The sequence below is a fragment of the Pristiophorus japonicus genome, chromosome 3 (genome assembly GCF_044704955.1).
Source record: "Pristiophorus japonicus isolate sPriJap1 chromosome 3, sPriJap1.hap1, whole genome shotgun sequence".
In the NCBI taxonomy this organism is placed as follows: Eukaryota; Metazoa; Chordata; class Chondrichthyes; family Pristiophoridae; genus Pristiophorus; species Pristiophorus japonicus.
In genome coordinates, this window is record NC_091979.1 from 193,642,544 (window position 1) to 193,660,653 (window position 18,110).

The window sequence follows — 18,110 nt, forward strand, 5'->3', positions numbered from 1 at the left end:
TAGCATTGCTGGTTAAGGAGGAGATTAAGGCAATAGTTAGGAAGGACATTAGCTTGGATGATGTGGAATCTATATGGGTAGAGCTGCAGAACACCAAAGGGCAAAAAACGTTAGTGGGAGTTGTGTACAGACCTCCAAACAGTAGTAGTGATGTTGGGGAGGGCATCAAACATGAAATTAGGCGTGCGTGCAATAAAGGTGCAGCAGTTATAATGGGTGACTTTAATATGCACATAGATTGGGCTAACCAAACTGGAAGCAATACGGTGGAGGAGGATTTTCTGGAGTGCATAAGGGATGGTTTTTTAGACCAATATGTCGAGGAACCAACTAGGGGGGAGGCCATCTTAGACTGGGTGTTATGTAATGAGAGAGGATTAATTAGCAATCTCGTTGTGCGAGGCCCCTTGGGGAAGAGTGACCATAATATGGTGGAATTCTGCATTGGGATGGAGAATGAAACAGTTAATTCAGAGACCATGGTCCAGAACTTAAAGAAGGCTAACTTTGAAGGTATGAGGCGTGAATTGGCTGGGATGGATTGGCGAATGATACTTAAGGGGTTGACTGTGGATGGGCAATGGCAGACATTTAGAGACCACATGGATGAACTACAACAATTGTACATTCCTGTCTGGCATAAAAATAAAAAAGGGAAGGTGGCTCAACCGTGGCTATCAAGGGAAATCAGGGATAGTATTAAAGCCAAGGAAGTGGCATACAAATTGGCCAGAAATAGCAACGAACCTGGGGACTGGGAGAAATTTAGAACTCAGCAGAGGAGGACAAAGGGTTTGATTAGGGCAGGGAAAATGGAGTATGAGAAGAAGCTTGCAGGGAACATTAAGACGGATTGCAAAAGTTTCTATAGATATGTAAAGAGAAAAAGGTTAGTAAAGACAAACGTAGGTCCCCTGCAGTCAGAATCAGGGGAAGTCATAACGGGGAACAAAGAAATGGCAGACCAATTGAACAAGTACTTTGGTTCAGTATTCAATAAGGAGGACACGAACAACCTTCCGGTTATAAAAGGGGTCGGGGGGTCTAGTAAGGAGGAGGAACTGAGGGAAATCCTTATTAGCCGGGAAATTGTGTTGGGGAAATTGATGGGATTGAAGGCCGATAAATCCCCAGGGCCTGATGGACTGCATCCCAGAGTACTTAAGGAGGTGGCCTTGGAAATAGTGGATGCGTTGACAGTCATTTTCCAACATTCCATTGACTCTGGATCAGTTCCTATGGAGTGGAGGGTAGCCAATGTAACCCCACTTTTTAAAAAAGGAGGGAGAGAGAAAACAGGGAATTATAGACCGGTCAGCCTGACATCGGTAGTGGGTAAAATGATGGAATCAATTATTAAGGATGTCATAGCAGTGCATTTGGAAAGAGGTGACATGATGGGTCCAAGTCAGCATGGATTTGTGAAAGGGAAATCATGCTTGACAAATCTTCTGGAATTTTTTGAGGATGTTTCCAGTAGAGTGGATAAGGGAGAACCAGTTGATGTGGTATATTTGGACTTTCAGAAGGCGTTCGACAAGGTCCCACACAAGAGATTGATGTGCAAAGTTAGAGCACATGGGATTGGGGGTAGTGACATGGATTGAGAACTGGTTGTCAGACAGGAAGCAAAGAGTAGGAGTAAATGGGTACTTTTCAGAATGGCAGGCAGTGACTAGTGGGGTACCGCAAGGTTCTGTGCTGGGGCCCCAGCTGTTTACACTGTACATTAATGATTTAGATGAGGGGATTAAATGTAGTATCTCCAAATTTGCGGATGACACTAAGTTGGGTGGCAGTGTGAGCTGCGAGGAGGATGCTGTGAGGCTGCAGAGCGACTTGGATAGGTTAGGTGAGTGGGCAAATGCATGGCAGATGAAGTATAATGTGGATAAATGTGAGATTATCCACTTTGGTGGTAAAAACAGAGAGACAGACTATTATCTGAATGGTGACAGATTAGGAAAAGGGGAGGTGCAAAGAGACCTGGGTGTCATGGTACATCAGTCATTGAAGGTTGGCATGCAGGTGCAGCAGGCGGTTAAGAAAGCAAATGGCATGTTGGCCTTCATAGCAAGGGGATTTGAGTACAGGGGCAGGGAGGTGTTGCTACAGTTGTACAGGGCATTGGTGAGGCCACACCTGGAGTATTGTGTACAGTTTTGGTCTCCTAACCTGAGGAAGGACATTCTTGCTATTGAGGGAGTGCAGCGAAGGTTCACCAGACTGATTCCCGGGATGGCGGGACTGACCTATCAAGAAAGACTGGATCAACTGGGCTTGTATTCACTGGAGTTCAGAAGAATGAGAGGGGACCTCATAGAAACATTTAAAATTCTGACGGGGTTAGACAGGTTAGATGCAGGAAGAATGTTCCCAATGTTGGGGAAGTCCAGAACCAGAGGTCACAGTCTAAGGATAAGGGGTAAGCCATTTAGGACCGAGATGCGGAGGAACTTCTTCACCCAGAGAGTGGTGAACCTGTGGAATTCTCTACCACAGAAAGTTGTTGAGGCCAATTCACTAAATATATTCAAAAAGGAGTTAGATGAGGTCCTTACTACTAGGGGGATCAAGGGGTATGGCGAGAAAGCAGGAATGGGGTACTGAAGTTGAATGTTCAGCCATGAACTCATTGAATGGCGGTGCAGGCTAGAAGGGCCGAATGGCCTACTCCTGCACCTAGTTTCTATGTTTCTATGTTTCTCCCTCCCTCCCTCACACTCTCTCCCTCCCTCCCTCCTCTCTCTCTCTCTCTCTCTCTCACTCTCCCTCTCTCTCTCCCCCTCCCCCCCTCTCTCTCCCCCTCCCCCCCCTCCCTCTCTCTCCCCCTCTCCCCCCCTCCCTCTCTCTCCCCCCTCCCTCTCTCTCCCCCCTCCCTCTCTCTCCCCCCTCCCTCTCTCTCCCCCCTCCCTCTCTCTCCCCCCTCCCTCTCTCTCCCCCCTCCCTCTCTCTCCCCCCTCCCTCTCTCTCCCCCCTCCCTCTCTCTCCCTCCCCCCGACCCGACGCCACCTACCTGTAAATCTGGTGCTGGGGACGGGCCCTGCCCGAAGTCTCGGGCCGGCCCGTTCAGCCTTCGGTCCCGAAAGGCCTGCCTGAAGCACTTTCACACAGGTAGGAAGATGGTTTATTTAATCTGTTCTTTGCTTATAAATGTTTATTCAGGTTGGATTTATTTGTATAATATTTGTATAAGTATAAATAAGGATTTATTATAGAATTTAATGAGTTCCCTTCCCCCCCCCACCTCGTTCTGGACGCCTAATTTGTAACCTGCGCCTGATTTTTTAATGTGTAGAACAGGTTTTTTTCAGTTCTACAAAAATCTTCACTTGCTCCATTCTACTTTAGTTTGGAGTACGTTTTCACTGTGGAAACTTTGAAATCAGGCGTCAGTGGCCGGACACGCCCCCTTTTGAAGAAAAAATTATGTTCCAAAGATAACTGTTCTACCTGACTAGAACTGCAGAAAAAAAAATGTGGAGAATTGCGATTTCTAAGATAGTCCGTTCTCCACCAGTTGCTCCTAAAAATCAGGCGCAAATCATGTGGAAACTTGGGCCCTTAGTCTTGTTCTGGTCAGCCGGACACAAGGGATGACTCTGATCTGGGGGTGGCGGGTCAATAATTCAATCAAGCCAATGGCAAACTATGAACGGATGCCAAACTAATAGTGTTTTTATTTCTGGATAAATGATCTAGGATGAGCCAAATGGTCTTTCTCATCCATATTGATCTTATGACTGCTTTTGGAATGACTTGTTGCAGTCTTACTCTTTGTTACTCACCGGATTTCGTTTTATTTCAGGCTCACCTATAACCTTTGTGCATAACCCTCTAATGTAATTTTGTATCATCACTTAGCGAAGGAAAAAGACTTAAGATTTTTTTTCTTGCACTTGGCCTGTATATAATTGCAAGTTTGTTCTGTTATGAGAGACTGAGCAATTATATTATGCTAAAGTATCCAAAGAAAATGGTCTTTTAAGTAGCAGTGACATAACTCTATTTGGCACTTTTCTATCTCATGACTCTCTGTTCCATGCTCCGCTCCCCTCCCATGTCATGTACCATTCCCTAGGGCGAGTGACCTGTTCCCAAACTGCTGCCTATGTTAGGTAACTCTCCATTTGCAAGGTCAGTCCATCTGCTGCATCTGTTTCTTTTCTCCTCTTTCGGTGGAAGAACTTCTCTGCTTGCTACCTTCCTTCCCAGCCGAGACCTGTGTGGGAAATTGGTGCTTTGCACCCACATGCTACCACATGGCAATGAGCTAAATATAAATTCTCATCAAATTCTCTCTTTGTCTCCTGATGACGTTGACATGTTAACTTATATTCACCAATGGCCTTAAATACCTTATGCAGGCTTTCATTCTTCATGTGAGAATATTCCACCAACTCCATTCTTTGCATGTGCACTTCACTGCGTAGGTCATTGGACAACAATTGGGAGTGGTGCATCTGTTATCTTGTTTTTATTTACGTCTCTTTCCCCTGCCTCCACACTCTGTTGCTCGTACAGAGATTCTGTTATCTCAAACTTGGTGCCATGGTACGAGGTACAGTTACTTAGCCATTTGGGAATTTTTTTTGTTAAGAGAAGAAAATACAATAGAAGAAGGCGGCGGCAAAGCATGCTCTCATTCTGGGGGATGTTCCGGAAATAGTGAAAATTGCCTGGGAAGTGGGACACATTCCACTGGAGAGTGCACAATGTTGGTAACTCACTACATATTGATGGGCGTTGCCCCGCGAATGTTGCTGCTGGGTAGTGGGGACTTCTGAATTGAATAGTTGCAACCACATCACTTTGTTTTTGATCAGCAGTGGCATAATCATGTTTTATTGTCAGGATCAGTAACCTAAGTTACATTCTCTTATTTAAAAAAAAAAATGAAATGGTTTGACTTTATCATTGTTGACTGTCTCTATTCGAGTTAGCTAAATTTAGTCTATTAAACATAAATATTAACTTGCTTTAAGCTGGCTTAACTAAAGTTCTCCTTTCAATAACCATGTTCACAGAGTCGTGCCCCGACTCTCTTAATTCTACTCGTTGCGTGCCTTTCATGCTTGTGTTGTGTTCATTTAACAGCTGTTTGTAAGTTCTAAAGCAGCAGACAAGAGTGAGAAAGATCTTGCCAACAAATTACTGACAGAAATGAATGTGAACCAGGTATTAACTGAATTCTTGTTTCAGCTGTAAATCACCAGCATTGGGACAGCCATGCCAGTATGTATCTCAAGACAGCCAGCCTAATGACTAGGAAGAAATCGTATGCCAATTATCACCAGGATGGATTTATTAATCAAACAAACCAGAGTTGATGACCATTAATAGCACAATAAGGACTGTTTCACGTTCTCTCTCCTACCTCCATTTCACAACTGATTTTTAATGGGATGGGGGAAGAACAGCTCAGATTGTAAAAGTTATGAATAATCTAATTAGCAAATCCCTTGTAATCATAGATTTTTAAAAAATATATTTGGTTCACTTTTTCCTCTTTCGCCCCTCTTCCTGACAGTTTCCCTCCATTTGTCAGACAGAATTTGTGCTTTCATAAAAGGTAGCTTAAACCGTATGATTTTATTTTTGTTTTTGTCACCTAGCTTCTTGTTTGAGAACCAATGATTCTAGCATTGGATAGCTGGAGAGCCAACCTAGAAATTATGCCTTTGTTGGAGCTTCTTTCATTTAGCTATTTTCTGTTCTTGATTGGTCTAAATGGAATTTCTGAGGTATGTTACCAGTGGAGTGAAGGCAATGGCAACTTTTGAGTTTTTCCTTAATTTTGTTTTTATGCTTATTGAGGTGAAAGACGTTAAAGCTAGATAATTGAATATTTGCCATTTCAGGCATCAGTTTTAGAATACACTGGGTGAGTTATACAACACCCATCTGCAGAGGTAAGATTGTGGTGGTCTGCTCCAACATCATGCTTATGCCCAGCATCAACTTGCCTTAGTGTGATTCTTGCATTTCCCACACCAACTTTTTTGATTCTTAAAGAATCCCCCAGGTGCGGCAACACATTAACACGCTTAAGACTTCTCTCCAAAGCAACTTACTGATAGGTCCATGAAGGTAGGGTTTTTATTTCCCTCTTTTCCTGTAGGGGTGTTTCTCACTTAGCCAAGATCCAAAAGCTTAGGGCCAAGACCTTGCAGAGTGTGCAGTGAGATTGCTGGAGTTTAAACTACTGGGTCCAGCAGCTAGTGGTTCTGGTACTGGACTACCAATCCAGCACTTGAGTTCAAATCCTACCATGGCATGTTAGGAAATTGAATCATTAAATCTGGTGATTTATGGGTTGACACCGGAAGCTGCTGACATGGAAACTGCTGAATTGTTGAGAAAAAACAAACTGGTTTACTAATATCACCCCTAATCTGCCACCCTCACTCTTGCCCATTGTGAATCCGTCCCACACTACATGGTTGACTCATAATGTCCTTCAAGGCAACTAGTGATGGGCAATAAATAGGGCCCATATCACGAGTCCAAATATATTTTTTTCAAAGTTTAACCAACTGAATCATGTTTTTCCAACCAGGATCACTCTACCCAATAGGGCTTTGCTTTTCAGGTTTGTTTGGCGCAGACTTGAAAGAATTCTAGCCCCCAGCTGCTCAATCAGTTGGAGTACCGTGGGGTCAAACATTGCATTACCTAGTCTGTCACAGAAAGTTGAATTGATTCAGACCGTCACTACCAGATGTGTCATCTTGGGGCCACCTTGACTCAAAGAAGACCCTGCGTACCTCTCCCCTCTTTCCACCTCCCCTTGTCCGTAAGGATGATAGTCATCAGTTGTTCACTAGACAACTAATCAGTGTTGATTTGAGCCCTAGCTAGGCAATCAGCGGGTAGCAGGAACTCTTCACAGGTGGCCATGAAATGCTTGAATATGTTGCCACTTTGCTCTTGAACACAAAATGGATCCACTATCTTTGTGGCTGCTGAGTGATTTTGCAAATAAAAGCGTGCTTATTTTTGCATTGTGACTTCCCACCCAGTAAGTATTGGGTTCAGACTGCCCAATGGCATTTTGCATAAGACCCTTAAAGCTAGCAGAGATAAGCAATCTTCATCCCTTCAGACTGGCCTATATTCAAACCCAGGTCTCAGGTGAAAAAGGCAGCGTCTAACCTAATGCCTCGTTTACTCCCCCAATTAAATTTTTTTTTTATTTTTGCATCTGTGCACCAGACATGGTTGTGATCACTTCCTAGTGATCTATTGTAAAACAGAGACAGCAAACCAAGTCTAATTTTCCCCAGTTGTCTAACTTAAATTTGATTAGGGGCATAAATCCTCTGCCATGTAAATGTGAATTTTTGTAAATTGTGCTTCGTGTTTACTGGGAATGGGCTGGAGATTCTCCCAAACATTTTTTCTGTGGTTTTTGTGAAAAAAATGGCAGAAAGTAAACCATCATCTGCTCATCAGGGTTCATTTGAAGGTCCAGTTCAAAAATGGAAGACAATGCTTCAGAACAGAGCTTTAATGCGCTGAGTTCTCAATTGACTGTTAATTTAGTTGAACCTATTAGCTATTGTGGTATAAAAACAGAAAATGCTGGAAACATTCAGTGGGTCAGACAGCTTCTGTGGAGAGAGAAACAGAGTCACCGTTTCAAGTCGAAAATCTTTCATCAGAACTAGAAGATGTCAGAGATGAATGGCTTTTTAAGCAAGTGCAGAGCCAGGATGAGAGGCAGAGAAAGAACAAAAGGGTGATGGGGTGGAGAGCACGAGTGATTAAATGACTGAAGGGATGATGATGCAAAGGCAAAAGGGTGTGGTAATGAGACAAGTAAAAAAACAAAAGATGGGTCCAGAGAACATAAGAAAATAGAAGCAGAAATAGACCATATGGCCCCTCGAGCCTGCTCTGCCATTCAATAAGACTGATCTTTGACTGCAACACTTTCCCACCTGATCCCCATATCCATTGATTCCCTTAGAGTCCAAAAATCTATCGATCTTTGTCTTGAATATACTCAACGACTGAGCACTTACAGCCTTCTTGGGTAGATAATTCCAAAGATTCACTACCCTCTGAGTGAAGAAATTTCTCTTAATTTCAGTGGTTAAATGGCTGACCCTTATCCTGAGCCTATGGCCCCTAGTTTTAGACTCCAATCGGGCGAAAAAGGCCCTCAGCAGCTACAATTATCAAGCCCTCTCAGAAACTTGTATGTTTCAATGAAATCGTCTCTTATTCTTCTAAACTCCAGAGTATAGGCGCATTCTACTCAATTTCTCCTCGTAGGACAACACTCGCATCCCAGGAATCAATCTAGTGAACCTTTATTGCACTGCTTCTAAGGCAAGTATAGCCTTCCTTAGGTATGGAGACCAAAACTGTACACACTACTCCAGGTGTGGCCTCACTAAAGCCCTGTACAATTGCAGCAAGCCTTCCTTACTGTTGGACCCCAACCTCCTTGCAATAAAGGCCAACATACCATTTGCCTTCCTAATTGTATTGGCATGTTAACTTTGTGTTTCTTGTACAAGGACACCCACATCCCTCTGAACACCAACATTTAATAGTTTCTCACCATTTAACAAATATTCTGTCTTTCTATTCCTACCAAAGTGAATCAACTCACATTTCACCACATTATACTCCATCTGCCACCTTATTGCCCACTCACTTAACCTGTCTATGTCCCTTTGCAGGTTCTTTGTGTCCTCCTCACAACTTCTTTTCCCACCTAGCTTTGTATTGTCAGCAAACTTGGATATATTACACTCGGTCCTGTCATCTAAGTCATAATATGGATTATAAATAGCCGAGGTTCCAAGGACTGATCTTTGCGGCACACCACGAGTAACAGCCTCCCAACCTAAAAATTATCCGTTTATTCTTACTCTGTTTTCTGTCCTTTAACCAATCCTCTATCCATGCTGATATATTGCCCCCAATCCTGTGAGCCCTTATCTTGTGTAACAATCTTTCCTGTAGCAACTTATTGAATGCCTTTAGAAATTCCAAATACACTACTTCCACTGGTTCCCCTTTATCTACACTGCTAGATACATCCTCAAAAAACTTGAATAAATTTGTCAAACATGATTTCACTTTCATAAAAACCATATTGACTCTGCCTAATCTTATTATGATTTTCTAAGTGCCCTGTTACCACTTGCTCAATAATGAATTCCAGCATTTTCCCGACTGATGCCAGGCTAACTGACCTATAGTTCCCAGTTTTCTTCCCCCCTCCTTTCTTGAATATCGGGGTTACGTTTGCTACCTTCCAATCCACTGAAACTGTTCCACAATCTAGGAAGTTTTGGAAGATCACAACTAATGCATCCATTATCTTTACAGCCACCTCTTTTAGAACCCAAGGATGTAGGCCATCGGGTCCAGAGGATTTGTCGTTTTTTAGTTTCTAAAGTACTTTTCCTTTGCTAATAATTATTTTAAGTTCCTCACTCTCTTTAAAGCCTTGGTTCCCCATATTTCTGGTATGTTTTTTGTGTCTTCCACTGTGAAAACAGATACAAAATATTTGTTTAACGACCCTGCCATTTCCTTATTCCAATTATAATTTCTCCTGTCTCAACCTCTGAGGGACCCACGTTTACTTTTGCTACTGCCTTTTTGGAGAAGCTCTTACAATCTGTTATTTTTTGCTAGTTTAGTCTCATTCTATTTTCTCCCTCTTGGATCAATTTTTTGATCATCCTTTGTTGATTTCTAAAACTATCCCAATCCTCAGGCTTACTACTGTTCTTGGCAACATTATCAGCCTCTTTTAATCAAATACTATCCTTAATCTCTTTACTTAGAGAAGCTGTAAATGGTTACTGCAGAATAGCAGAGTGGGAGGGAATTTCTGACAAAGCGGAGAGGGTTGCCCTGGCCCGGGAATGTGGTGGAAGAAAGGCAGGTAGACCCTAAGGGTGCGGGCAGCTTGCTGGCTGTGTACAGATACGGGATCCCCACCCCAAGTACAAGCCCACTAGTTATTGTGGAGGCTAGAGCTGATTGTGATGGCATCTTGGGCATGAGACCATTCTTTGGGTTTCAATACAGTCAAAGCCTGCTTGAGCAGCAAAGTATTGTTCATGAAAGCTGCTCTGGATCCAACTTGAGTGAGCCAAATTATGCTTTTTAAAGCATTCTTCAAAGGAGTTTTAGAAATATAAAAAGGAACTAGGATCACGAAGATCATTCCTTTGCAATCAAATTTGAGTTAGATGACCTGTTCATTCGTAAAATACCTCTGCTTAGACATTCAATTCCCTGTATGCTCCTGCTGTCATTAAATAGGTCAAACCTTTCCAAAAATGGAAAAGAAATACATCTTGTATATTAGATGTTTTAGAGCTGCCCCTGTTGTAAAAATTTCTAAACATTATGTTTTGTTGTGCATTAACAGTGTGAGCTATGTTAGTGCCTTGGTGTTTTTTTAAACAAGTAATAAAGGCACACTTTAAACGTTTAGGGTTGGTGGTGAAAGAGAGGTTACATGAGTAGGCAAAATATATTATACAAAGAAATGGATAATAAAGAACTTAAAGCAGAAAAGTGTGTCTGTTTGCATGTCTCCTGACTTCATAGAATGATACATAGAAGGAGGCCATTCAGCCCATGATGCTTGTGCTGTCTCTTAGAAACAGCTATGCAATTAGTCCCACTGCAGTGTTCTTTGCCTAGAGCCCTGCAAATACATCCTTTTCTAGTATATATCTGATTCCCTTTAGAACGTTACTATTGAATCTGCTTCCGCCACCCTTTCAGGCAGTGCATTCCAGATCATAACTGAGTTTAAAAAAAGTCTCCTTATCTCTCCTGTTTTTTTGCTAATTATTAAAAATATATTCATTGTTACCAACCCTGCTGCCAGTGGAAACAGTTTCTCTCTATTTACTCCTCATAATTTTGAATACCTCTGTCAAATCTCCCCATAACCTTCTCTGCTCTAAAGAGAACAATCCCAGCTTCTCCAGTCTCTCCATATAATTGAAACCCATCATAGAAACATAGAAAATCCCTGGTACCATTCTAATAAATCTCCTCTGCACCCTCTCCAAAGCCTTGATGTCCTTCCTAAAGTGTGGTGCCCCAAATTGAATACAATACTCCAGCTGAGGCCGAACCAGTGATTTATAAAGATTTTGCATAACTTGTCGGTCATAAATGTTGAATCTTATTTGACTGGTGTACCTTATGTACAATTAATTATTTTTAAGTGCCGTGACTGTTATGTAGTCAAACATTGTAGCCACTCTGTACCAGCAACACCCCACGTGAGATTAATATTTTTTGGTGGTATTAGATGAGGAAGGAATGTTGGCCAAGAAACTGGCCGAATTCCCTGCTTTTCTTAGAATGATGCCTTGGGCATTTAACATCTGCCTAAACTGGTAAATGGGACTTATTTTTTTTTAGGAAGACCACTGTTTTATGACAGGTGGTTGAATTGAGGCCGAAAGGCGACATCTGCAGACGTGTGTGGTTGTGAAAGTGCTCTGTCAAGCTTGTACATATTCCTGCAGTAAAGCTATTCAGTAGAAACATTCCTCTTCAATCTGGATCTAAGTAGTAGCAAAGCTGCAACTTGGCACAAGCCAGCAGGTTTGTCTCGCAATAGGATGACATCACGTCGCCTGCTGCCTGGGAATATGTGCTGGACATCAAAAGCAGACATGAGTCATTTTTTCCCTGTTCACATTTTGTTGCAGTCAATCTGTTATAAGTTCTCCTATCAAAAATGGCCCGGTAGCATTTTGCCTCCAAATGTATCTATAGATTCAAAAGCCTCTCCCTGTAGCAGTTTGCATCATGTCTGCCTGATGGGGTGTTGGTGCAATTTGATGTGCATATCAAACTCTGTTATTGTTGCCTTACTTCCTTTCTTCCCACACATTTAAAAAAAAATAGTCTCCAGGCAAAGGTGTTTGGCAATCACTGCACTGAAATTGTCATTCCATATATTAGCCATTTAGTTTCTCTGGTAAATGTCTGTTCATGCAACAGACCTTGGACGCATACCTGACATTTGACTGGCAGAGTTGCTCAGTGGGTGTTGTAAATGTGATATCTGTGTCCATACATGGCACTTCAGAAAACAGTTCAATTTCAGTAGGTTGTTCTCTATAAATGGGCCTTCACCCGATTTGATGGGTGGTGAGGGCGGGGAGAAAGATTTTCCTTCTGCACCATGCAACAAAATTGTAAACCTGTTTATAAATTGCAATTTTGTTACACAGAGGCCATCTGCCCCCATTATTGTTTCATGCCTTTTGTCATCTTCAGACTCGTCTACTCCAATGTTCTCCTGGCCATCTTCCACGCTCCGTGAGCCAGAGCTCATCCAAATGCTGCCCGTATTCTAACTTGTACCAAATTCCATTCATCCGTCACCCCTATGTTCGATGGTTTATATTGGCTCCCGGTCCAGCAACGCCTCAATTTTAAAATGTTCATCCTTTTGTTTAAATCCCTTCATGGCTTACCCCTCACTATGTCGCTAACCTTCTCCAGCCATATTACCCCCTTCTCAAATTCTGTACCTCTGAGTCTGGTCTCTTGTGTGTTATCCCTCCCCCCCCACCCCACCCCTCCCCCTTCAGCCACCTACACTCTGCACTTTAGAAATCCTACCCTAAGCCTCCCCCCTACCTCTCTACCACCCTTTCCCTCCTCGAAGACCCTCCTTCGACCAAGTTTTTATTTACCAACTAATATCTCTTCCTTCTGTTCAGAGTCCATTGGATTTTTTTTTGATTACACTTCTGTGAAACACCTTGGGCATTTTTCTACATTAAAGGTGCTAGATAAATGCAAGTTGTTTCTGTTTTGATTACCCCCCTTATCAAATAAAAAAAAGCTGAACTCAAAGCCTTTTTTTTTACCAAAACTGACATTTAAAACTGATGTTTTATAGTACCTGTTCATTACTATTGTATTATTATAGGAATTAGGGCCTATTATTATAGGAAATACAAAATCCATGAGTTCTTTCTTGAAAATTAAACATACCAGCTGGCATGAGGCATTTGATACTGGCATGGCATTTCCAAGTACTGCTTACATTTTTAATCTTGTAGGGTTTACCCTTTGATTTCTCTGCATTGTGGTGATGGGTGGGTATTGTTGTGATCAGTGAGGCTGAATGTTGTTTGGTGCACAGGCAGATGTGTATGATGTACAGCTGCTTATTGTCGGTGTTACCGCATAGTACAGTGGCCTGGTCTGGTGAGGAGGTGCAGCAACAACCTGAAGGTTACTGGGTGTTTCTGCCTAATCACTTAAAAGATTCTGAGGACTGCACAAACACACAAGGCACCAAAAGAAAAATAATAACAGCTTTCTGTTTTCCTTAAGTTTACTAAATTCTGCGATATGTTGGTCTCAGATTATCCAGTGAATAGTTGAGCCATACAGAACAAAAGGTTTGAAGTATGATCTATGTGTTATGCTGGATTAGCTAGTGGAGGTGCTGGTAACGGCACTACAATTTGCCTTAGCACCCTGGGCTAGGGAGGGAGTAATTAGGCTTGTTGTAAAACCTCAACCCAGCTGAGGAGATTGTAGGATCTCTCTTCACAGAAGCCCGAATTGGATAATCCTGGATTGCCACCAAACTGTTTGTTGATCCCGATGCTACTGACAACAGACATGTTCATGATGTGCAATGTGAGTCTTTGTAAGACCATGCCAATTAAGTTCTCTTGCACAGCGGTGCTTAGAGATGCACTTCCTCATTATCCTAGGATATGAAGATGAACTAGGAGGTGACCAATATCTTAAAATGAGGGTCTCAAGAAACAGAAATGGTGAGCAAGCAGCAACTGCATCTCTCCTGTAATCCTGGTGATCTCGGAACAGGAATAGGCCATTCAACCACTCAGGCCTGTTCCGTCATTCAGTTAGATTGTGGCTGATCTGTATCCTAACTCCGTTTTCCTGCCTTGGTTCTGTAACCCTCAATCCCCTTGCCTAACAAAAATCTGTTTCACAAGTTAGGTTTTCCCCTCCAAAAGGAACGTCCCAGCATTTTGCCATTCAACGTGTTTTCTTGTAACGATTGAAAAACTTAAATTTTTTAACTCTCATTATTGAATAGAACTATAAAATACATTAGCTTTTTTTGCAAGCAATTGTAATTTAAAGTTCTTGCACAAGTGTACCTGCTGTCCTCAGAATTTTTTAAAATTCATTTTAAATAAACGTTCACATTCCCATACTAAAGTGCAACTTTTCAGGACTAAATATTTTCCAGATCAACATTTCCCTGTTAACAGTTGCCTCTTGTAATCACATAGTTTATGACACTAATTCCAGCTGCTGCATGCTGGAAGCAAAGCAATTGGAAACAAAAGAACTATAAGTATCCCAGTGTAACTATAAAGGTGCGTATTTTTCCTCACTGGCCTTCGTTACAAAGCTGACCAACACTACAATATGTGAGTAATGGGAGTGGGTGTGGCATGCCGCATAATGTTCTTGCTACAGGAGATTTGTTTCAGGCCTGTCTTGTATGGTTATGGGTATTGTCAAGACTTGTCATTCCCACTAGCACTCTAAACATTTGTTATTTCTCCTTATTCAATTTATTATAGCACAGGACGATAATTAAATCAAATGTGGCATTAAATCTCCCTTCTCCAAAATAAAATATGCACAGTCGTGTAAAAGTGCTAGGATAGAAGATAAATTAATTTAATGCTAAAATGCTGGCTTCTGGTCTCTCCAAGTGTACACTTAATAGTCTTATGATCTTTTTTGGACTGCTTTCAAACATACTCATGTTAAGAGTGAGTTTGAATGATTATTTTGTGTGATCTGACACAATATGGACAGTCTGTCTCTTTTTTGGCTCTTCATCTTGTGTAAGTGGCTTTGCTTCAGGCGAGCTAATTTGGATTGGCAGCAACAGTAATTTCAGCGCAAGACTGTTGTTACTGCTGTAGGTTTTGATGTTTGTATGTTTATCAAAAATAGGATTGAATTCTCAGCCAGTGCAAAATAGCTCTGTGCTTTCACACTGAAAAATACTTCACTGGTACCAAATAAACAGATCAAGAAATAATGCACTGAATTGGTAAAGTTAGATCTGGTCTATCCACATGTTTTTAAAACATATTTGTAAAAGCTAAATGGGTGTTTTTTGTCACCAATACAATCTAACTTTCAGTAACACACAAACTGATTCATTTGATTCCTGCTGCCATTAGCAGTGTCTACAAACAGAAATTTGTACTGGGTATTCCCACAGTTCGACCTCAATTGTGCACTTTGTTTTAAAGTGAGGTAAATGCTAGTTGGAAGACTCAAATGCCAAGTCTTGATTGTTGGTACTAACCTTTGTATTCCTAGTTTGCGAACAGAGAACTGGTGAATGAGCATTCCTCTTTCCTCTGGTCAGTATCCTTGCTAGTTGCAGTTTGATAGTCTAATTGATGTTCTAGGTGTTTCAGGGCCGCCTGGATATCCTAGCTGTATCGACGATCCAAGCTTTGACTGCAGTGATGCACAAATCCCCAGCTGCTAAGGTAAGCTTTGTTTATAAAGCATCGAAGAGAAAAACCCAACAAAACTTCAGATTTGGATACCTTGAATTTAAAAAAAATTGCTTTTTAACCTCTTCCCAAAACCAGTGCACTCACAATTTTTCTCAGAATAACAGCACAAGATTTGTTTACTGGCTGGGACTGGGAACGGGCAAAACAATCATAGAATGATGCAGCAAAGGAGGAGGTAATTCTGCCCATCATGCCTGTGCTGACTCTTTGTAAGTTATGGGATGGGAAAGTTATGTCCTCGTAATCCAGCAGTCACCAAGAGGACAGGTAAGTGAACTGCCTCCATCTCTGACCAAGTGGAGATGGACGGGAGAGGCTGGGGACCATGCTATTTCGCTTTGCTGTGCGAAAATGCCTGGCCTCCACTCTGTTCTCTGTTCTCATGAAAGGATAGCTGAGATTGGGGAATCGAGGCTGTAAGTTCACAGCTTATTACTCTATTACATTGAGCTTTGGACTCCATTGCACTGCTTATTCTGCAGAGGGCACCATACAGTGAAGGAACCTTTTTTTTTAATAATACAAAAGATAAAGGAATAATGAGTTTTAATATCAGTTAATGCATTGTTATTTTGCATTGAGTTTTTCCATGTTTTTAAAAAAATTCTGAAACCAGGAAGTGTTCAAAGAGCGTATTGGTTACACACAACTGTATGAGGTCCTGAAGACATTGGGCCAGCCATCACGAGATCTGCTGAAGGAGCTGATGAACATGGTGAGGCTCAACATTTGAATTTTGAAGACTTGATGCTGACTTACAAAACTTCTTTCACAGGTGTTCTGAATTGCATGGTACCAAAGTGACCATTTTATCAGTTGAACTCATGTATCCTCCAGAGTCATTGGCCCCAAGTTTCCACATGATTTGCTCCTGATTTTTAGGAGCAACTGGTGTAGAACGGAGTATCTTAGAAATCGGAATTCTCGTCATTTAGTTTGCTCCAGTTCTAGTCAGTTAGAACAGTTTCACTTTGGAACAGAATTTTTTTTTCAAAAGGGGGCGTGTCCGGCCACTTACGCCTGTTTTCACAGTTTCGTCAGTGAAAACTTATTCCAAACTAACTTAGAATGGAGTAAGTGAAGATTTTTGTATGTTCGAAAAAACCTTGTCTACACTTTAGAAAATCAGGCGTAGGTTACAAAGCAGGCGTAGGGAATGGTGGGGGAGGGGGGGGTGTTTAAAGGGAAGTTTACAAACATTAAACACTTCAGTTTTACAAATAAAGAGCCATCATCAATAATAAATGATAAATACATCAATAAATCAACCAATAAATCAATCAAAAAAAATTAATAAGAAATAATTAAAAAAATAAATAAATAAAACATTTTCTACTTACCGACTGCAGCACCGGGAGCCCTCCAACAGCGTGCTGGGATGCCCCCCTCAGTGTGTCTCTGTCAGTGTCTCTATCTCTGTCTGTCTGTGTGTCTCTTATTCTCTGTCTGTCAGTGTCTGTGTTTCTGACGGCGAGGAGGGGGGTAGAGGGAGAGAGGGGGGGAGCAGAGGGGGGGAGGGGGGGAGGGATGGGGAGAAGGGGGAGAAAGGAAATTGGGGGGGGGGGAAGGAGATTGGGGGGGAAGGAGAAGGGGGAGGGAGGCTGAACGGGCCGGGCCCGAGACTTCGGGCAGGGCCCGTCCCCAGCACCAGATTTACAGGTAGGTGGCATTGGGTCGGGTCGGGGGGGTGGTGGGAGGGAGGTCGGTTCGGTTCGGGTCGGGGGGAGGGAGGGAGAGGGGAGGTCAGGTTGGATCCAGTCCCCGGGGGGGGTGTGGGGGGTGGGGGTGGGGAGCGGGTGTCGGGTCCGGTCCGGGGGGGGGGGGGTCGGGTCGGGTCCGGAAGCGGGAGTCGAGTCGGTTGGGAGGAAGCAGGAGCTGGCCGTGGGAGTAGCCTTATTCACGTAGCCCCAGTGAGGCCATTCGGCCAGGGCTAGGGGCTGCGTGCTTCGGCCCCTCCCACACAGTTTTGGGCGCCTGGAGCTACTGAACATGCGCGCCGACTGTAACGCGCATGTGCAGAGGTCCCGGCAGTGTTTTCGGTGCAGGGACCTGGCTCCGCCCCCTACAGCTCCTGCTGCGCTGCGCCGAGGGCCAGAGGACCTGCAGGGAGGTGTAGAATCTGGAGGGTTTTTTTAGGCGCACTTTGTGGTGCGAAAAATGGGCGTCCAGGTCGGGACTGCGCCGTTCTAGGTGTGGCTCGAAACTTGGGCCCATTGAAACTTATTGTAATATGAGTTTTGGTGAAGAGGCGCTCTAATTCTTTATCACTACTGCTCACTTTTGCTCTTGATTATATTTTTGGCAGTGTTTTCAAGTAGATTCTGAAGGAAGACACAAATAACCTTCCAGAAATACTAGGGGACCGAGGGTCTAGTGAGAAGGAGGAACTGAAGGAAATCCTTATTAGGCGTGAAATTGTGTTAAGGAAATTGATCGGATTGAAGGCCGATAAATCCCCGGGGCCTTCTCGTCTGCATCCCAGAGTACTTCAGGAAGTGGCCCTAGAAATAGTGGATGCATTGGTGATCATTTTCCAATGGTCTATCGACTCTG

At 42.8% G+C, this 18,110-nt stretch overlaps 1 protein-coding gene across 6 annotated transcripts in view; it reads left to right on the forward strand.

The window, feature by feature from the left end:
* Positions 1–18,110, forward strand: part of nbeal1 (neurobeachin-like 1) — a 503,417-nt gene that overhangs the window by 221,834 nt on the left and 263,473 nt on the right. For 4 of the 6 annotated variants that reach the window (XR_011592710.1, XM_070876167.1, XM_070876171.1 and 1 more), the window contains exons 10-12: positions 5,098–5,178; positions 15,444–15,527; positions 16,174–16,272. Coding sequence is in view for 5 of the 6 variants with exons in the window: in XM_070876167.1 (XP_070732268.1) it covers positions 5,098–5,178; positions 15,444–15,527; positions 16,174–16,272 (264 nt within the window). In the remaining variant the exon portion in view is untranslated. The remainder of the gene's footprint in view (positions 1–5,097; positions 5,179–15,443; positions 15,528–16,173; positions 16,273–18,110) is intronic. The other 2 variants (XM_070876168.1, XM_070876169.1) reach the window with 2 other exon arrangements.